The 21,405-nt window shown below is 42.1% G+C and overlaps 1 protein-coding gene across 4 annotated transcripts in view; it reads right to left on the bottom strand.

The window, feature by feature from the left end:
- The window catches only part of RAPH1 (Ras association (RalGDS/AF-6) and pleckstrin homology domains 1), a 330,513-nt gene that overhangs the window by 169,038 nt on the left and 140,070 nt on the right, over positions 1-21,405 (bottom strand). For all 4 annotated transcript variants that reach the window (XM_082260726.1, XM_082260725.1, XM_082260727.1 and 1 more), the window contains exon 3: positions 1,240-1,359. In XM_082260726.1, coding sequence (XP_082116852.1) covers positions 1,240-1,359 — 120 coding nt within the window. The remainder of the gene's footprint in view (positions 1-1,239; positions 1,360-21,405) is intronic.

The following is a 21,405-nucleotide window of genomic DNA, read 5'->3' on the forward strand; positions in this document are numbered from 1 at the left end:
CCCGTTTGATCATATGTGAGTTTTTATTTTCACTAGATTGGGAGGTTAAGATTTCATAAAAAAAAGGCAATTCCTTTCTTTTTTAACTTCATTATTTTTAGTAAAATATTGCCAGATTCCTAGAGGAATTAAAAGGGGGTTAAGCTCTTTTAAGCGGGAGTGTTTGGTGAATGTGTAATACTGTGCTCTTATGTTGTATTGGTAAACTTTTAAAGAAAAATGACCTTGTTGAATCCAGATTCCCACTGATAAGCAAATTTTGCAGTAGTCTATAATTTTTGTTGGAATGGATACCTTGGGTCCATTTTTTTTTACCTTTGGTTTTAGATAGTATGTGTTTCCATGCTATTAATGTGGATCTAAAGCTAGGTAAATTAGCTGTGGGACGTACATAGCTAGCAATAGATAGGCCTCTTTCACACGGCCGCTCCGTTTTTTTTCTACGCTTGTGTCATCCGCTCCGTATGTCCGCATATCATCCCATCCCATTGCGGATGATATACGGACATAATGTATGTCTATGGGGATTGCGGATGTCAGCGGATGACACCGCTGACATCCGATTTTGCCTCCGTTCCGTTTTTTAAACGGAAGAAAAATAGGGTTCTGTTCCGTTCCAAAAAACGGAACAGAACTGAAAGGACGCAAATCGGATGTCAGCGGATGGTCATCCACTGACATCCGCAATCCCATTGACATGCATTATGTCCGTATATCAACCGTATATGTCTACACACTAGATCTACCCACAGCCAGCCAGTTCACATCACTTTTGTGAGTATTTTACCAAATAATAACTCAATAAGCCAGCTGATTTATGTATTGTTTGTAGTTGGGCTTTACAAGAAAAATAAAAAACTGTGACCACTGACTGAACCTATAGTAGTAAGCCAATAATTGACTATATAGATATGAAAATAATTTCTTTTTAATCTGCTAAAGTAGATTAATGCTTTACCCAGGCAAACCACTAACTACACAATTAAAATACACATAAGAAAAAAGGGTGGAGCAGGGGGGGGGGGGGGGCTCTAATCAAAAGCATTTGTATATCTTCCTGAAATTTGGTTTCTATAAACATTTTCAAAGATATTTATGAGGTAACTGGAAACAAAAGAACTGTTGCATCTTATGCTTCCAGGTAGAATTGAGTAGCTTTCTAATGTGTCATCCTGCCTGTTCATAGATGAATGTGAATAAGACAACGTAGGACATTTTTGCAGGAGTAAATGTTCTCACCTGTGTAAGTTTGTCCAGTTCTCCCAGCCAGGCTCCAAACATCTTGTCCAGGTCCTGGTCTTCCTTATCACTGTCTTCCTCTGCCCCATGGTCAAGATCCTCATCTGATAGCTGCTCCATCTACAAGCAGCAAAGCACAAATTTAATATATGCATAATACAATCTTAAATTACTGTTATTCAAAGTAAGATATCAAATAAATAAGTGAATAAACTAATATAATTTGCAGTTACACTTTCTTACAACAGAAGGTATTTAAATGTCATTACTTCCATTCCAAACCCCAAGAAAAACCCGATGGGTTTATGTTCCCCATTTACAGAGTCAGTGGGTCCATGCAAATTAATCTTATATACCCCCCCCCCCCCCTCCAAGGCCAATTGTGCTACCAGAAGCCCTGGTCTCTTGCACATATACAACCATATAATAGAAACATTTATTTCACTTCTGTTTATATATTCTCAGTGGTTGCCAATCCCTAGAAATCATGGTTAACATAAGCTGCACTCATAATGGCCAATCAGCCTGAAACAGCTGTATGCAAATATGGAAAAAATTACTTACATGACCTACAATGCATTCAAAAAGTATTCAGACCCCCTTCACTTTTTTCAATTCTGTTATGTTGAAGCCGGATACTACAGTTGTTTAAATTCATATTTAAACCTCAATCTACACTCAGTACTCAATAATGACAGAGTGAAATCCGAATTTTAGAAATGTTTGCAAATGAATGACAAAAAAAAAAAAAAAAATGAAATATCACATTGGCATAAGTACATTTCAATTTAAATTGCAACATCACTTGAAATTTAGCACAGGTACCTCCCATTTCTTTTGACCTTGAATGGAGTCCACCTGTGGTAAATTAAAATTGAATGGACATGATATGGAAAAGCAGATACCTCTCTATACATCCCCGTTGACATCGGCACGATTTGACAGGTCAAATCTCATGTCAAATCACAGCCTATTTATACCCAAAAAGATCAGAGGCTGTAATTGTTACCAAAGGAGCTTTAACAAAGTATGGAGTAAGTACTTAAAGCGGTTGTATCCCCACCCAAAAAAAAAAAAAAAAACACAAAAAACTGCAGGACAATGGCATAATGTGCTAGTATGCATCTCATACTAGCACATTATAAAATACTTACCTTAGAACGAAGCCCCCATACAATCGCCCGGACACCGCTGAGGGAGCTGACATGTTCCCTCTGCGTCTCTTCCGGGTTCGGCGGCTCCGGCACTGTGAGTGGCCAGAGCCGTGATGACGTCACTCCTGCGCATTCACTTTTCGGCAAGGAGCTGGCAAGGAGCTCTGAAGGTCTGGCAAGATGCGCCGGATTTTGAATGCGCAGCTGGTGTCAGCGGCTGCATGCAGGGTGAATATATCCTAAGCCTTGCAGGTTTAGGATATATTAATTTTACCTACAGGTAAGCCTTAAAGCGTACAGTACCGCTTTAAGTGATATTTCAGCTTTTTCTTTTTATAAATTCACAGATATTTCTAAAATGTTTTCACTTTGTCATTATAGGGCACTGAGTGTAGATTAATGTGAAAAAAAAAATGAATTTAAACAACTGTAGCATCATGCTGCAAAATAACAAAATTAAAAGGGGACTCTGAATACTTGAATACTATATGAATGCATTGTATTTAAAGAGGAAGTAAACCCTCCTCTGCAAGTTGTACCTATAGGTAAGCCTATGATAAGGCTTACCTATAGGTACTGTAAATATCTCCTAAACATGTACCGTTTAGGAGATACTTACCTTACATGCAGCCAGTGACGTCACTGGCGCATGCGCTCTCAAGGAAGGAACGGCCGCTGGTGCCGTTCCTTCAGAGCCCCGTGTCGTGACCGTCGGCTCCCGTGCTCGTGCGCGGGAGTGATGTCACTGCGGCTCCGGCCAATCAGATGGCCGGATGTCGCGATCCCGGAAGACGGGCAACTGAACATGTCGCCCGTCATAGAGGTAAGCGGGCGGCACAGCGGGGGCTCGTTCTAAGGTAAGTATTTCATAACGAGCTAGTATGCGATGCATACTAGCTCATTATGTGTTTCTCTTTCAGGGTGAAAAATCAAAAAATTGGGTTTACAACCTCTTTAAGGTTTATAGGCTTTGGGCTGCCATGTCGAGGACAACGTTTTAAAGAAGTTGTAAAGGCAGAAAGTTTTTTATCTTGATGCATTCTATGCATCAAAATAAAAAAATACCTGTGTGCAGCAGCGTCCCCAGCCCCCCCTACAACTTACCCGAGCCCCATCTCTGTCCAGCGATGTCAACGAGTCCCTGAGCTGTCTGGGACTCTCCCTCCTGATTGGCTCCTGTGGCTGTCAATCAAGGTTAGTTAGCTAATCAGGAGAAAGAATGGATACATGGAGCTGCAGCTCAGCTTGGGTGCCCCCATAGCAAGCTGCTTGCTGTGGGGGCACTGGACAGGAGGGAGGGGCTACCAGCAGCAAAAAGGGATCCGAGAAGAGGAGGATCCAGGCTGCCCTGTGCAAAACCACTGCACAGGGAAGGCAAGTATAACCGGTTTGTTATTTTAAAAAAAAAAAAGAAGAGAAACAAGATTTTACAATCACTTTAAATGTTTCTGAGATTATTCAATGACAGGTCCCTTTACCTGCTTTAAATGAGTTTTACATTCCCAAAAACTTGCAAGGGAATGAAAAACCCCTCTAATATGATCAAAGCCTGCCGCCACACACCCTTATAATAGTTAACAAAGCTTTCCTCTAATTCACTATACTTTGCAGTGAATTACTTGGAGGGCTTTTTGGATCATTTAAGCCAGTGGTCCTCAACTCCGGTCCTCAGGGCCCACTAACAGGCCAGATTTTAGGTATTACCTTGGGGAGATGCAGACTAGAGTACTGCAATCACTGAGCAGCAAATTATATCACCTGTGATGTATTTCAGTTATCTTGCAAACCTGGCCTGTTAGTGGGCCCTGAGGACCAGGGTTGAGGACCAAGGATTTAAGCCACCTCACCAAAAAATCCTTTGCACACAGGAGTTAAAAAAAGCCACAAATTTTACTGATCTTGATATAGATGCATTTATCTATGAAACCATACACACAGCTGCATAAAAGATAAGTAATAGAGAGAAGAGTACAGAGTTGTAAAACAAAAATAGAAAATTCTATGTTTGCATGCAGCAGTTTGCACACCTATACAAATGTTTTCGTGTGTATATTGAAATGCTGGCAATGAGGAAGAATTGAAGGCTTCGTTCACAACTGTAAAAAAAACAAAAAAAAAAACCCATTGTAAGGCTCTTGTTACTGCATTGTGCATTACGTAAAAATGCACTGCCTTCAGATCCATAACAGAAAATCCAAAAATCTGCATCCCAGTACATGCGTATACAGACATGTCATTTAAAAAAAAAAAAAAAAGAACAGGATCATTTTTAGGCATAAAAAGCAAAACTATTTACTAATTTTTAACAAAAACACTTTTGTTCTTAGCCTTAATCAGTAATTATTTTACAGCTGTGTTACAGCCGTGTGAATGATGCCTTACACTTGTATACACTTTATGGGGTCTTCATGGAACCTTTTTACTCAGGATCTTCTTGTCAACAAGATCCTCAGTATAAAACATTACATTTTTACATCTGTATAAGACGATTAGAATAAACTAATGTAATTAAACAAAATTATACATGGCTTCTGCTCCAAGAACAAACCCATAAATTAGGAACAATGATATGGCATAAATAGGGAGCATTTCAATACTTACATTTTACTAATTGCATTAGGACAAACTGTAAATCTAATAAGATGTGCTGAAGTGTCAAGTGTGTCAAAACTCTACATTAAACCAAACCATTTCCTTTTTCTGAGGTTTCCGCTACAGGCCACTCAAACACCACAGATAACAGACGTTTTGTGACCAACATATCTATTTCAGCAAACTATGTCACATGAAAGAGCACTGAACCACAACCCAAACTGAGGCTAGAGAAAGAAATAATTCATATTTTTGGCTAACCTATCATAAATGATAGAGCAGAATTTTATTTTAACTATGTTGTGTTACCAAAAAAATAAAAAAAAATTGCATTGTGCTTCTTCTCTCCCCCCCCCCCCCTTTTGTTCATTTTCCTAAAATAGTATAGTGTCCATGAGCTACACATTATTAAAGGCTTCCAGAAATGGTCAATATTCCAGTATTTTGCAGACATCTTCCCATTCTGTACAATTTAGCAGAACTGGAATGTAAAACAAACCTGCATTCACTTTCATTGTATTTGACTATCATAGAAGTTGTTCACACTATTTCATTCTAAAGAAACAATTTGGGGCAGCGGTATACTATAGAATAGTGGTCCTCAACTCCAGTCCTTGGGGCCCACTAACAGGCCAGGTTTGCAAGATAACTAAATTACATCACAGGGGATCTCATTTGCTGCTCAGTGATTACAGTATTCTAGTCTGCATATCCCCAAGGTAATACTTAAAATCTGGCCTGTTAGTGGGCCCCGAGGACCGGAGTTGAGGACCACTGCTATAGAACACCCAAAAGTGATCATTTTGCTCTCAAATCTACCTAACAGCAAGGTCTTTAAATAACTTTGCTGGTTACATTTAAAAACATTATTAGCAGGGATAACTCGTTATACTGTTCAAAGAAGCCTATTAAAACATGTTTCACAACATAACCATAATATACCCATAGTAATGTCAGGTTTAAACATATGAATAACAAGCAAATAAAAGTTAAAAAATATTAGATAATTAAAAAAAAAAAAAACAGCAAAAAAATGGACCTGAAACCTTTATTTTTTACATCTAAATTTCAACTCCGTAGATCTAATCCTAAACCTGTTCAAATCCAAAACAAAGTATATCTAAGCAGAAAAAGATAAATTAAAAAGGCATTCTCTGCATGAAGGTAAAAAAAAATGCAGCTCCCCTTATACTTACCAGAGTCAGATCTCCATCCAGTGCTGCCCATGAGCAGTGGCTCTCTCGGCACTCCTTCGCCTCAGTGTCACTTGGCTTTGCCATACGTATTACGCCACCAACCGATGTGACTTCATCAGAAGCCACGTTGGTTGGTGGCGTAACGCGTAGGGCAGAGCCAAGTGATGTCACTTCTGGTCCAGAGCCTGATGCCGGAAGCAGTGCCCGTTAATGCTGGGAAATTAATGCTAAAATGTATATTCTTATGAGGGCATATTTATGCAGTTTTATTTCTTTAAATTAATAAATGAAAAAATACTACCCAAATGATGGCCTTCCTTCCTCTCTTCCCTATTGTGAGCTGCAAAGATGTGCAGATTAAGTTAGAAAGTTAGAGGGGACACGCAGTTTTCTAAAGCAGACCTATTTAAAATACCTATCTAGGGAAATGAGATATGACAGAGGATCATCTCTTAAGTGCAATTTAGACCTGTATATATGGGTCCTCAACCAAGGTGAATGAGCATTCCTGCTGGTGGTGGAGCACTTTTTTCATCCATGGTGGAGCATAGATTTCAGAGTTTTCAAAATGGAAAGATCCGTGGAAGATATACTTCTTAACCATTAGGAGTAGACAATTGGAGGACTTATTCATAATTTTAGCACTGGGGGTGGTTTTGTTCATTTTTGGGTGGAGTCACAATGTGATGGAATATTATCTGATACCATTGAGCATCGATGTGTGAACTGTTTACTATTAATTAATTACTATGTATTAATTGTTTACTATATTTTCATACTACATTACATTTCTCTATACATGTACCCGTTTTGTTTTATGTAGAGCAATCACCTATCTTTGTGTTTAGAGTAATTGCATAAGTATTTTTGTATAAGTGTTGTTTACTGACATTTTAGTTTGGGTGAAGCACATGCTCACTATTGTAGAAATCTAGTCAGCACTTGGATTTATCAAGGGGTGTGATTCCATCTGAATTTAGGTTTCAGGTGGATCGCGTTTATCACTTTACAAATATTTTTAATGAACATACGGATAGGTAGTTGATCTCTCTCATTTATTCATTTTTGCATTCAATTTTGGGGCGAGCACTATCTATGTACATTTATTGAGTGTGTATTATGTATGGGGTTTTGTTATTATCTTAGGTATTACAGAGCAGCGCAACACATTTTCTGTGTGGTTTATATCCATTTGATGAGGGAATACATTTATTGGTTGCTGCAGCTATATGGTTATTTCTTTATTTTCAATAAATGCTCATTCTTTTCCTGAAATTATATGTGTATTTATTATTTTTTGTAAAAAGTTAGCCTTTAAACCTGCCATACATGGCTTGCATTTTGGTCAATTCCTGGTGAAGCAAGCCGAGGGTAGCCCTGTCAACATCACCAGGCTCAACAAAAAAGGACTGAACAAGTTTTTGTTGAAGGAGCCAGGTGAAAAATTGTTGGCCAAACAGTGACCGAATACAGTCATTGTTTAGGTATTCTGACAGCCATGCATGCTGTCTGTCAGAATACAATAGCCGGCAGTGGAGATTTCTCCATCCACAATGTTTATTGCAGATAGAGGAGGCTATTATATTTCTCTCATTCAGGCCACGGGCTTGAAAGAAAACTGTATGTTCATGGGTAGCCTTGGCCAACATACCGAATTGTATAATAATCATCCGCCCTACAGAGCGCTCCTGGATTGCTGTGAAATCACAGTTCTTATTGCAATCTAATTCGTCAATGCTAGGTTTATTTTCTAAGCATAAATTAGCTGCTGCTACAATCAACTAATATATTATGAGAAAACATACAATCAAAAATCCACCAACATAAGCAGCGCTCTAACATATGTACCAGTATATCATAAAAATAAAAGAGGACCTTAAGCTAAGAAAACTTTTTCTGCATGCATATACAGCGAATGGGTGGTATTTAAGCGTAATAACACACACAAAATTCATGACCATAATGAGGTTGGTATTGACACAGCCCCAAATCATCCACAATGGCTGAAAAGTGATATGGTCCAGAAATATTTAGACTGAATAAGGGTGGATAAAACACCTGGACCAGATGGCATCCAACCACGCATCCTAAAATAATTAAGTGCTGTAATTTCAAAGCCTTTGTTTCTAATTTTTAGGGACTCGTTAAGGACTGGAATAGTACTACTGGATTGACGTTGAGCCAATGTAGTGCCTATATTCAAAAAGGGATCAAAGCCTTTGCCAAGTAACTATAGAGCTCTTAGTTTAACTTCTATAGTCGGGAAGATACTGGAGAGTTTAATAAAAGACCACATACAGTCAGGTCCATAAATATTGGGACATCAACACAATTCTAATCTTTTTGGTTCTATACACCACCACAATGGATTTGAAATGAAACAAACAAGATGTGCTTTAACTGCAGACGTTCAGCTTTAATTTGAGGCTATTTACATCCAAATCAGGTGAAAGGTGTAGGAATTACAACAGTTTGTATAAGTGCCTCACACTTTTTAAAGGGAGCAAACGTAATGGGACAATTGGCTACTCGGTGTTCCATGGCCAGGAGTGTGTTATTCCCTCATCATCCCATTTACAAGGAGCAGATACAAGGTCCAGAGTTAATTTCAAGTGTGCTATTTGCATTTGGAATATGTCGTTGTCAACTCTCAATATGAGATCCAAAGAGCTGTCACTATCAGTGAAGCAAGCCATCATTAGGCTGAAAAAAACAAAACAAACCCATAAGAGAGATAGCAAAAACATTAGGTGTGGCAAAATCAACTGTTTGGAACATCCTTAAAAAGAACGCACCGGTGAGCTCAGCAACACCAAAAGACCATGGAAAACAACTGTGGTGGATGACCGAAGAATTCTTTCCCTGGTGAAGAAAACACCCTTCACAACAGTTGGCCAGATCAAGAACACTCTCCAGGAGGTAGGTGTATGTGTGTCAAAGTCAACAATCAAGGGAAGACTTCACCAGAGTGAATACAGAGGGTTCACCACAAGATGTAAACCATTGGTGAGCCTCAAAAATAGGAAGGCCAGATTAGAGTTGCCATACATCCAAAAAAAGCCTTCACAGTTCTGGAACAACATCCTATGGACAGATGAGACCAAAATCAACTTGTACCAGAGTGATGGGAAGAGAAGAGTATGGAGAAGGAAAGGAACTGCTCATCATCCAAAGCATACCACCTCATCAGTGAAGCATGGTGGTGGTAGTGTCATGGCGTGGGCAAGTATGGCTCCCAATGGAACTGGTTCTCTTGTATTTATTGATGATGTGACTGCTGACAAAAGCAGCAGGATGAATTCTGAATTGTTTTGGGCAATATTATCTGCTCATATTCAGCCAAATGCTTCAGAACTCGTTGGACAGCGCTTCACAGTGCAGATGGACAATGACCCAAAGCATACTGCAAAAGCAACCAGGGTTTTTTAAGGCAAATAAGTGGAATGTTATGCAATTGCCAAGTCAATCACCTGACCTGAATCTGGTTGAGCATGCATTTCACTTGCTGAAGACAAAACTGAAGGGAAAATGCCCCAAGAACAAGCAGGAACTGAAGACAGTTGCAGTAGAGGCCTGGCAGAGCATCACCAGGGATGAAACCCAGCGTCTGATGATGTCTATGCGTTCCAGACTTCAGGCTGTAATTGAATGCAAAGGATTTGCAACCAAGTATTAAAAAGTTAAAGTTTGATTTATGATTGTTAATCTGTCCCATTAATTTTGGTCCCTTAAAAAGTGGGAGGCACATATATAAACTGTTGTAATTCCTACACCGTTCACCTGATTTGGATGTAAATAGCCTCAAATAAAGCTGAAAGTCTGCAGTTAAAGCACACCTTGTTTGTTTCATTTCAAATCCATTGTGGTGGTGTATAGAGCCAAAAAGATTAGAATTGTGTCGATGTCCCAATATTTATGGACCTGACTGTAGATGGGTTCTTGCTAGAAAAAAAATATTCTAGGCAACAGATAGCATGGATTCATGAAAGACAGAAGTTGTCAAACAAACCGGATTTCTTTTTATGAGGTGGTAAGTAAAACCTTGGACAGAGGGGTGGGGTTTTTTTCCTATGCTGTACCAAATTTTTATTGGTTGAGCCAGATGGACTTGTGTCTTTTTTCAACCTGACTATGTAACTATGTGAGAAGTCCAATAAATAAGTGAGAGTGATATCCGTGGAGCCAAGCTCAACCGTGATCAGCACTTGAAGAACACAAATCACCGCAAGTAAATCTCGCTCCCTCTGAATTCAACACTCACCGCTATTAATTATGAGAAAAGCATCAATCTATGATGTCTTTCCACGATCTCTTCCCCAAACTGGTCTTCAGTTTTAGGGATGTGAAAACTCATGCCGTAATCTGACTATAATCTCTGGATCTGACAACTGGTGCTTCAGGAGTTCAAAGGCTTGAGTATTTCCCTGTGAATACCTGGACAGGACTTCTGTCACTTTTCCTCCAAAACTGACGGTTGGCAGAGAACTCAAAAAACCATGAGATTCAGTCAGTGTATCCTTGCAAAAGATCAGACATGGATGTTACAGACAGCAAACAAATAAAGCTATTCCCCGAACAAGAAAACACAGCTCACGTGCCCAATTCAAAAACGCAGTGAGGTAGATGACCAGTCTGGATAGAGATTGTGGAGATTCATCATAGATTGTTGCTTTTCTCATCACTAATATCGGTAAGTGTTGAATTCAGAGGAAGCAGGATTCACTTGTGGGGATTTGTGTTCTTCAAGTGCTGATCATGGTTGAGCCTATGTTACAGTGCTGCTTATGCTGGTGGATACTGAATTGTATACTTGCCAAAACAAACTGTACCTTATTGTTCTGGCTCTTTAACCACTTAAGCCCCGGAGGATTTGGCTGCTCAAAGACCAGGGCCTATTTTGCGATTCGGCACGGCTTGTCTTTAATGGACAATTGCGCGGTCGTGCGACGCTGTACCCAAATGAAATTGACGTCCTTTTTTTCCCACAAACAGGGCTTTCTTTTGGTGGTATTTGATCACCTGTGCGATTTTTATTTTTTGCGCTATAAACAAAAAAAGAGCGACAATTTTGAAAAAATAACAATATTTTTCAAATTTTTTTATATGAAATTCCCCCAAAAAAAAAAATGTAAAAAAGAAAAAATTTTTAACATTTTAGGCCAATTTGTTTTCTGCTACATATTTTTGGTAAAAAAAAAAAATATCGCAATAAGCGTATTTTGATTGGTTTGGGCAAAAGTTATTGCGTTTACCAACTAAGGGAAAGATTTATGTCATTTTTATTTATTTATTTTTTTAACTAGTAATGGCGGCGATCTGCGATTTTTTTTGCGGGACTGCGACAGATCGGACCCCTGATTAACATTTTTGACACTTTTGGGGGTACCAGTGACATTACTACAGTAATCAGTGCTATACATATGCACTGTTACTGTAAAAATGACAATGGCAGGGAAGGGGTTAACTTTATTAGAGATCCAGGGGTTAAGTGTGTCCCTGGGGGCGTGCTTCTAACTGTCAAGGGGCGTGGCTTTTGATGTAACCACAGAGACATACTATGCTACATAGCAGGATCATATGATCTCTGCAGTTACACCAGGGAGAAGGACAAGCGGCTTTGTTTACGTCAGCCGCCTGCCTTTCTCCCTCTACAGCGGGAGATCGTGAGTGACCGGCGGACATCGGAGCCGCCGGTCACTCGTGCAGGGATCCCTGTGACCGAGCGGGGGCGCGCCTACGGCGGCGCGTGCTCACCCCTATTGGCTCGTGGGCCAGTACGTCACTTTGCCCAGGAGGGGCTGACCGCCACAGTATATGTACTTACGGCGGTCGGCAAGTGGTTAAGCATTTCTAAAACAGACTCGAAAAGTCCTTGTAGAATAAAAACTGCTAGAAATGAAACAATTTAAAAACCTTTACCAGCATGTTAAAACACAGACTACAGTGGCAGAGCCAAGCACAGTTTATGCAAGAATCCTTGCATAATGTTCTGCTGTGTAATCAAGACTGTTAAGTTCAAGAAAAGGCAGAGTGCTGCAATAACTCTGTATTTTTAACAAGCAGAACGCTGATCCAGCGAACTAAGATATGGACACTTCCTTGAATAAATGCACATCTATTTTGATTTGAAGTACAAGCAAGAAAGAACAGGCAACCGCCCTGAACTAAGACAACCATTTGCATGAACTCATTCTGAAGGGTTTAAAAGCTAATGATACCATACAGAAAAAGAACCCAAGGTACTTTTCTATAAAAAGGTACCCAAACAAAACATTGTTCAAAAACCGGACAAGGTATTTTGTGCGGATAAAGCTGTGTGAATAAAGCTGGCCAAAAATAGAATTTTAAAGGGAAAATTATTAAAACATTTGTACAAAAATTCTTAGAACATTCTCTGAACGTTTGTCATTCAAAAGATTTCATTTGATTTTGGAATGATCAGACTTTACAAACACATACACTGTTCGAAATGCATTAATTAGAAATAAATTTTCCATCTAAAAAATGGGAATATCGACTTACCGTAAAATCCATTTCTCTGATGTTCATTGACAGACACAGCTACTGGTATTCCATAACCATTGTTATGGTACTTGTATAGTTATAACTGTATTAGAAAGTCACTGGACATGGAGGCAGTAGCAGGAGTGACTGGCTTACGCTGCTGCCAATCACAGCTGGTGAGGAGAAAGGAGGCGAAAAGGGCCAAGTCGTGCTCTTGTGTGCCAACGTATACACAGAATCCATCATAGATCACAGTGCAAATAAACTAAAATTTCTGACAAATGTGAACGGTGAAACTTCACTACAAATGATTGCTACAAGTGTTTAGTGAAGGTCCAAAAAGAAATTCCAATGTTGATCCAGATAAAGTACTGAGGTGCCTCACAACTTCAAACTCATGCAGTGAGCTGTGCTTTTCACCCTCTTGTGCTTGCACTTATCAAAAGATGTGGAGCCCTTAGCAATATCGTGTGTGGGTCTATTGGGCTGTATATGTTAAGTGGGAGGTTGTCACATCTCATGTATCTTGTGGCTTGGCACTCATAAATGGAGAAGAGAGAACCCGAATAATATTGTTTATTAGTAGAAATCACAAAAATTACACTTACAGTCAGGGTTCATACATATTTTCACCAATAAAATTCCATGACTTTTCCATGACTTCACGTAAATATTCATGACTGAATGTTTCATGAAATGTCTATGTATACATGTTAAATAAGAAGAAAACCCATGTCACACCCAGCATATTTTTACTAAAATAAATGACAATCTTTTTAGTGTACAGTACCTCTACAGTTAGGGTTTCATTTCTGGATACAGCGTGACTCAAAATGGTCCCTTGTTTTACAGTGGATGAGATGGAAGCACCGCTGCCGCAGTTGGGAGCCGGTGTAACTTCAGGCGCACGGGTGAAAAAGCCAGCGATCGGATTGGAAGCTGTCAAGCATGCAGCTGCAGACTGGTGCTTTGCACCTTTAGCGTGGCTAGACAGCGCTGCCTCTCCCATGTTCGAAATGTCAAACGTTTTACGACACACACTGTACATTTAGCGGACACGATACAGGAGAAGGTCAGAGGCTGCGGACATGATACAGGACAAGGTCAGAGGCTGTGGACATGATACAGGAGGTGGTCAGAGACTGCAGACATGATACAGGAGGTGGTCAGAGGCTGCGGACATGATACAGGAGGTGGTCAGAGGCTGCGGACATGATACAGGAGGTGGTCAGAGGCTGCGGACATGATACAGGAGGTGGTCAGAGGCTGCGGACATGATACAGGAGGTGGTCAGAGGCTGCAGGCATGATACAGGAGGTGGTCAGAGGCTGCGGACATGATACAGGAGGTGGTCAGAGGCTGCGGACATGATACAGGAGGTGGTCAGAGGCTGCGGACATGATACAGGAGGTGGTCAGAGGCTGCGGACATGATACAGGAGGTGGTCAGAGGCTGCGGACATGATACAGGAGGTGGTCAGAGGCTGCGGACATGATACAGGAGGTGGTCAGAGGCTGCGGACATGATACAGGAGGTGGTCAGAGGCTGCGGACATGATACAGGAGGTGGTCAGAGGCTGCGGACATGATACAGGAGGTGGTCAGAGGCTGCGGACATGATACAGGAGGTGGTCAGAGGCTGCGGACATGATACAGGAGGTGGTCAGAGGCTGCGGACATGATACAGGAGGTGGTCAGAGGCTGCGGACATGATACAGGAGGTGGTCAGAGGCTGCGGACATGATACAGGAGGTGGTCAGAGGCTGCGGACATGATACAGGAGGTGGTCAGAGGCTGCGGACATGATACAGGAGGTGGTCAGAGGCTGCGGACATGATACAGGAGGTGGTCAGAGGCTGCGGACATGATACAGGAGGTGGTCAGAGGCTGCGGACATGATACAGGAGGTGGTCAGAGGCTGCGGACATGATACAGGAGGTGGTCAGAGGCTGCGGACATGATACAGGAGGTAGTCAGAGGCTGCGGACATGATACAAGAGAAGGTCAGAGACTGCAGACATGATAGAAGATAGAAGAGCACAGGGGAAGCAGAGAGCACTGGAGGAGCTGAAGGGCAGGGGGGGGGGACTGGAGAGAATTAAGGGGGGGTTTGGAAAGCATTGCAGGGGGGTTGGAAGGCACAGGGGGAGGGAGCATGGAAAACCAGGGGGATGGAGAGCACAGGGGGAGAGGGGGGGCTAAAGAGCACTGGGGGGGCTAAAGAACACTGGGGGGGAGCATTTTTACATTCAGCGTATAGCGCTGGTACAGGTAGGTGTCCTTCCGGGTCCGCAGTTTGCCCTTACTGTCAGTCACTGGCCAGCAGCAGCAGCCAAGGAGATGACCCAATCAGGCAGCGGGGAGGGCCGGCCGTGGTTTGGCTGGAGACACTGTGACTGGCTAGCAGCAGCAGTAACAGCCGGGAGATTATCAACCAATGAGGCAGCGGAAGCGTTACTGGAGGGCAGGCAGGCCGCATGAACATGATGACGCAGGGGTGAGGTAACCGAATCGGTTACCGCCCCCTTCCGCGTCATCACGTTCATGCGGCCGGCCCGCCCTCCAGTGACGCTTCCGCTGCCTCATTGGTTGATAATCTCCTGGCTGTTACTGCTGCTGCTAGCCAGTCACAGTGTCTCCAGGCAAACCGCGGCTGGCCCTCCCCACTGCCTGATTGGGTCATCTCTTTGGCTGCTGCTGGCCAATGACAGCACGTGCATACCGCGGACCCGGAAGGACGCTAATACAGCGAAATGTAAATACAGTATGTGGCAATATAATTATCATAAAATAATTAAAATAATTAAGCATCCGCTCCCCGCTCCTCCACAGTAATTTAATTCCATGACTTTTCCAAAACCTAGTGTGTTTCCTAATTTTCCATGACCTTTCCAGGACTGGAAAGTGTCATCTAAAAATTCCAAAACTTTTCCAGGATTTCCAGGACCGTCAGAACCCTGTACAGTGTTACAGATAAAGTATCGCATTGGGTAAAGCATAAAACAGTAGGTCAATCACTCAGTCCGAGTCCGTGCCGCAAGGCAGGCATGGAATGCTAGCCTCCGCATGCGTTCCACTGCTAGCCGGACGTGATATCACTGAGTTTCCTGCCGCTGGCGTCAGACGCCTTCCGGTTCCCTCCATGGCCGCATCTTTCTGATCTCCCTGATCGCCCGAACGCACACAGCCAGCTGGTCTGGCTCTCTGTACCTGAGGCACCCTGGATTGTGTGGACCCCTCTTCACCATCGTGGAACCGTTTTGGACTTGACAGACGCTTTTATCCTTACTTTAATGTAAGTTACTACGTATTTATGTCATAATAAATCATAATCTTGCACTCAAGTGGCGCTCTTCCCTCCTCCTTTATCCGTTTAGAGTTGACTTCACTCTGTTTGAATGAGCTGACCCTGAGCTGCGGATCAGCCTTGGAGTGCCTCTAAGAACTGTCAGAAATTTGCACATGGACTCTTAATCCCCCGCTGTGTGAACTGTTTTTGCCCCACCTGTGTACATCAACACTTATCTGCCATTGTTTCAGCTTATATCTATATGAACTCTTTGAACTTTGACCTCTGAGCGCCTAAACCAGTCTCTGTGATATCACTGAGGAACCTGAATCTATGTTGATGTGTTTCGCTACTCCCATAGGGCGTTATCAAAGATAACAATTACTAGTTGTTAAGCAAGTTGAATAGCCAGGCTCAGAAAAGGGCTTTAGCCACCTCGTATGTGTACCGTGTACGCCGTATATGTACAGTGGCTGGGTGGGAGTCTCGTCCTTCTGATCGACCGTTCCCGAACGTCCTGCAGAAGGAGCAAGATCGCGCCGCCGCGGACGCGCGCGGTGGCGCGATCTTGATGTGCCTGTGTCCCTCGGACACATAGCAACAATTTTTGGCAGGAGGGCCCTGTGATTGGCCCTCCTGATCACATCACGGCTGTGTCCAATTACAGCCATCATGTAATGTAAATACAGCCGTTGTAACGGCTTTGATCTCTTCTTCTCCTCACACAGATCCTGTCAATGAGGAGAAGAGACGATCTGTGCTGCAGCAAGGGGATCAGTGAGTTTGAAGCATTTTTTTTTTACCAATTACTCACTGATCACAGGGGGGTCTGTGCTGGTATTCAGAACATTGATTACCAGTGCAGACCCTGGGGAGGTGCCACTAGAGCCACCAGGGATGCCCACCCATGACCACCAGGGATGGCAATCAGGGTTCAGGGAGCCTGCCAGTGGTGCCCTCCCTATCAGTGCTGCCCACCATTGCCATCTATCAGTGCTGCCCACCACTGCCCATTATTGCCCACCACTGCCACCTATCAGTGCCCATCACTGCCACCTATCAGTGCCCATCACTGCCACATATCAGTGCCCATCACTGCCACATATCAGTGCCCATCAGTGCCGCCCATCAGTGTCGCCCATCAGTGCCCATCACTGCCACATATCAGTGCTGCCTATCAGTGCCTATCAGTGCTGCCTATCAGTGCCCATCAGTGCCGCCTATCAGTGCCCACCAATGCTGCCTATCAGTGCCCACCAATGCTGCCTATCAGTGCCACCCCATCAGTGCCTGTCAATACGGCCTCATCAGTGCTCATCAGTGCAGTGTGTACGAAAAAAGAAAACCTTGCGGTGATCTAATATCACCAAAAGAAAGCTCTATTTGTGGGGAAAAAAATCACAAATTTGGTTTAGGTCAGTGTTGCATGACCGCACAATTGTCATTCAAAATGCAACAGCGCTAAAAAGCTGAAAATTGGCCTGGGCAGGAAGGGGGAGTAACTGTCCTGTATTGAAGTGGTTAAGAATCACAGCCTATCCATGCATTTTAAATTGGCCCATAACCGGGATCCAACATTGCTGAAGTTCTGTGGCATAGATAGGATAATGCCCAATTGGAGGGGAGCCAATATGAAAAAAAAAAAGGTATATCCCAAAATTAAACCAAGTGGATATATTTGTTAAATACCAAGAGTCCCAAGGGTTTGAATATAGAACTGGACCTCAATTGCTTCTTTTCCAATTGTAATTTTTTTTTTTAAAGAAAAAAAAAAAAAAAAAATCTATTCTATTTTCATAGGTTTAATTTCAATTATTATTTTTCCAATTGTCCATTTTTTTTAGAGTTTTTTAATTTAATTGTGCTAATTTTATTTTTTTCAATATATTTTCTATTTTCTGTTAGTTTTTACGTCTGGAATATAAACATTCGAAGATTGGTTGAAATTTTTATAGCTTACAAGTGGTATGTCATTAGGGTCCTCGGCTGAGTGGCAACAAGAGAATGTAGTTAAATAGGAGCCTACATGTTAATCACGGAGGTGACCATATCCATACAGTTGGGCAAAAAAGTATTTAGTCAGCCAACCATTGCGCAAGTTCTCCCAATTAAAAGGATGAGAGAGAGACCTGTAATTTTCATCATAGGTACACTTCAACTATGAGAGACAAAATGGGGGAAAGATTTCAGGAAATCACATTGTAGGATGAAGTTATTGGTAAATTCCTCAGTAAAATAACTATTGGGTCACCTACAAACAAGCAAGACTTCTGGCTCTCATGGACCTGTAATGGGCCATACACACTATAAGATTTTCTGAAGACTTTTTCCTTCAGACTTACCAAAACCATATAATATGAGGTCAAAGCTAAACACTTTCAATTTGTATGCAATCTGGCAGGCCCTTGCACTACATAGAAAAGGTAAATCTGAATGAAATCTAACCACAAAAGTTGGATAGTGTGTATCCAGCTTAACTCCTTTACGAGGCTCCTCTGTCCTCCACTCATTACCTGTATTATTGGCACCTGTTTGAACTTGTTATCAGTATAAAAGACACCTGTCCACAGCCTCAAACAGTCACACACCAAACTCCACTATGGCCAAGACCAAAGAGCTGTCGAAGGACACTAGAAACAAACCTGTAGACCTGCACAAGACTGAATCTGCAATAGGCAAGCAGCTTGGTGAAAAGAAATCATCTGTGGGAGCAATTATTAGAAACTGGAAGACATACAAGACCACTGATAATCTCCCTCGATCTGGGGCTCCACGCAATATCTCACCCCGTGGGGTCAAAATGATCACAAGAACGGTGAGCAAAAATCCCAGAACCACACGGGGGGACCTAGTGAATGACCTGCAGAGAGCTAGGACCAAAGTAACAAAGGCTACCATCAGTAACACACTACGCCGCCAGGGACTCCCATCCTGCAGTACCAGACATGCCCGCCTGCTTAAGCCAGTACATGTTCTGGCCCATCTGAAGTTTGCTAGAGAGCATTTGGATGATCCAGAATAGGATTGGGATAATGTCATATTGTCAGATGAAACCAAAGTAGAACTTTTTGGTAAAAACTCAACTGAGTTGCATCCAAAGAACACCATACCTACTGTGAAGAATGGGGGTGGAAACATCATGCTTTGGGGCTGTTTTTCTGCAAAGGGACCAGGATGACTGATTCGTGCAAAGTAAAGAATGAATGGGGCCATATATCGTGAGATTTTGAGTGAAAACCTCCTTCCATCAGCAGGGACATTGAAGATGAAATGTGGCTGGGTCTTTCAGCATGACAATGATTCCAAACACACCGCCTGGGCAACAAAGGAGTGGCTTCGTAAGAAGCATTTCAAGGTCCTGGAGTGGCCTAGCCAGTCTCCAGATCTCAACCCCATAGAAAACCTTTAGAGGGACTTGAAAGTCTATGATGCCCAGCGACAGCCCCAAAACATCACTGCTCTAGGAGATCTGCATGGAGGAATGGGCCAAAATACCAGCAACAGTGTGTGAAAATCTTGTGAAGACTTACAAAAAACATTTGACCTCGTCCTTGCCAACAAAGGGTATATAACAAAGTATTGAGATGAACTTTTGTTATTGACCAAATACTTATTTTCCACCATAATTTGCAAATAAATTCTTTAACAAATCAGACAATGTGATTTTCTGGATTTTTTTCTCTCATTTTGTCTCTCATAGTTAAAGTATACCTATGATGAAAATTACAGGCCTCGCTCATCTTTTTAAGTAGGAGAACTTGCACAATTGGTGGTTGACTAAATACTTTTTTGCCCAACAATGTAGGCAGGAAGTAGACCACTGTGTTGACTATGAAGCCGCGTACACCCTAATGGACATTTTATCTGGGTCACGTGAACGGAAGGTTTCCGGGCATAGCTATTTAATTTGCTGAACATTCAGGAATCTTTGTCTTTGATAATGCCCTGTGGGAGTGGTGAAACGCGTCGACGTAGATTCCAGTTCCTTAGTGACGTCACATTCGGCTTCATTTGTACTAAAGTGTTTCATCTTTCACATTTGTCATTCATTTAAGTATATTTGCATTGTTTTGTGCTGTAATCTATGATGGAATATGTATTTTTTTTTTGAACAGCAGCAATGGTGATTTGGTTTTAGGATTTATTTTAGCATGGGTTTTTTGAGTTTAGTGAATGGATACACAGAGCTGGCTTGGTATCAAGCCTGCACAAGTGCCCCCTTAGCATGCGGCGTGCTATGGGGGCATCCAGAAGAGGCATATCAGGGCTGCTCTGTACAAAACCATTGCACAGAGCAGGTAAGTATGACAATTATACCTTTATAATCAACTTTAACCACTTGCCGACTGCCTAACGCAGATCTACCTTCGGCAGTCAGCCCCTCACAGGCAAAGCGATGTAGGTCTACGTTGCTAGCATGTGAGGGTCTAGGGAGCGAGCGTGCGCCGCCGGAGGCGCGGTCACGCACCCCCCCGCGCGTGTGACCGGCGGACCTGATGTCCGCCGGTCACTCTGTGATCGTCGGGGGAGAGGGAGAAAGTCAGGCGGCTTGTGTAAACAAGCTGCCTGTCATTCTCCCCTGTGTATGAAGGATGATCATACGGTTCTACTATGTAGAACCATTGATCATTGTTCATACATCTGAAGCCACAGCCAATCACAGTAGAAAGCACTCCCCTAGGGACACACATAGCCCCTCCCTTTCAAAAAAAAGTTAACCCCTTCACTGCCAGTGTATTTTTACAGTAACAGTGCATATGTATAGCACTGATTACTGTAGATATGTCACTGGTAACCCCAAAAGTGTCAAAAATGTCAGTCAAGGGTCCGATCTGTCCGCCGCAATGTCGCAGTAACGCAAAAAAAAAAATCGCAGATCGCCGCCATTACGCGTTAAAAAAAAAACAACAAAAATGACAAAAATCTTTCCCTTTGTTAGTAAACGCGATAACTTTTGCGCAAACCAATCAAAATACGCTTTTTTTTTAACACACATAGGTAGCATAAAACAAATTGGCCGAAAATGTTAAAAAAATTTTGATTTTTACATTTTTTTGGGGGGGAATTTCATATAAAAAAATGTGAAAAATATTGCCATTTTTGCAAAATTTACGCTCTTTTTTTGTTTATAGCGCGTGATCAAAAAAATCGCACAGGTGATCAAATACCACCAAAAGAAAGCTCTGTTTGTGGGAAAAAAAGGACGCCAAATTCGTTTAGATACAGCGTCGCACGACCGTGCAATTGTCCGTTAAAGTCACGCAGTGCCGAATCGCAAAATACCCCCTGGTCAGGAAGGGGGTAAAATCTTCCGGGGCTTAAGTGGATAAGGAAAGCACATTACCTTAAAGCCATGGAATTGGTTCTAAATGTACAGAGGAAAAAAGGACACTAAACTGAAATCAGTTACACAATATATAGCGCAGGATTCA

This window comes from Pelophylax lessonae, assembly GCF_965119305.1.
Source record: "Pelophylax lessonae genome assembly, chromosome: 6".
Lineage (NCBI taxonomy): Eukaryota > Metazoa > Chordata > Amphibia > Anura > Ranidae > Pelophylax > Pelophylax lessonae.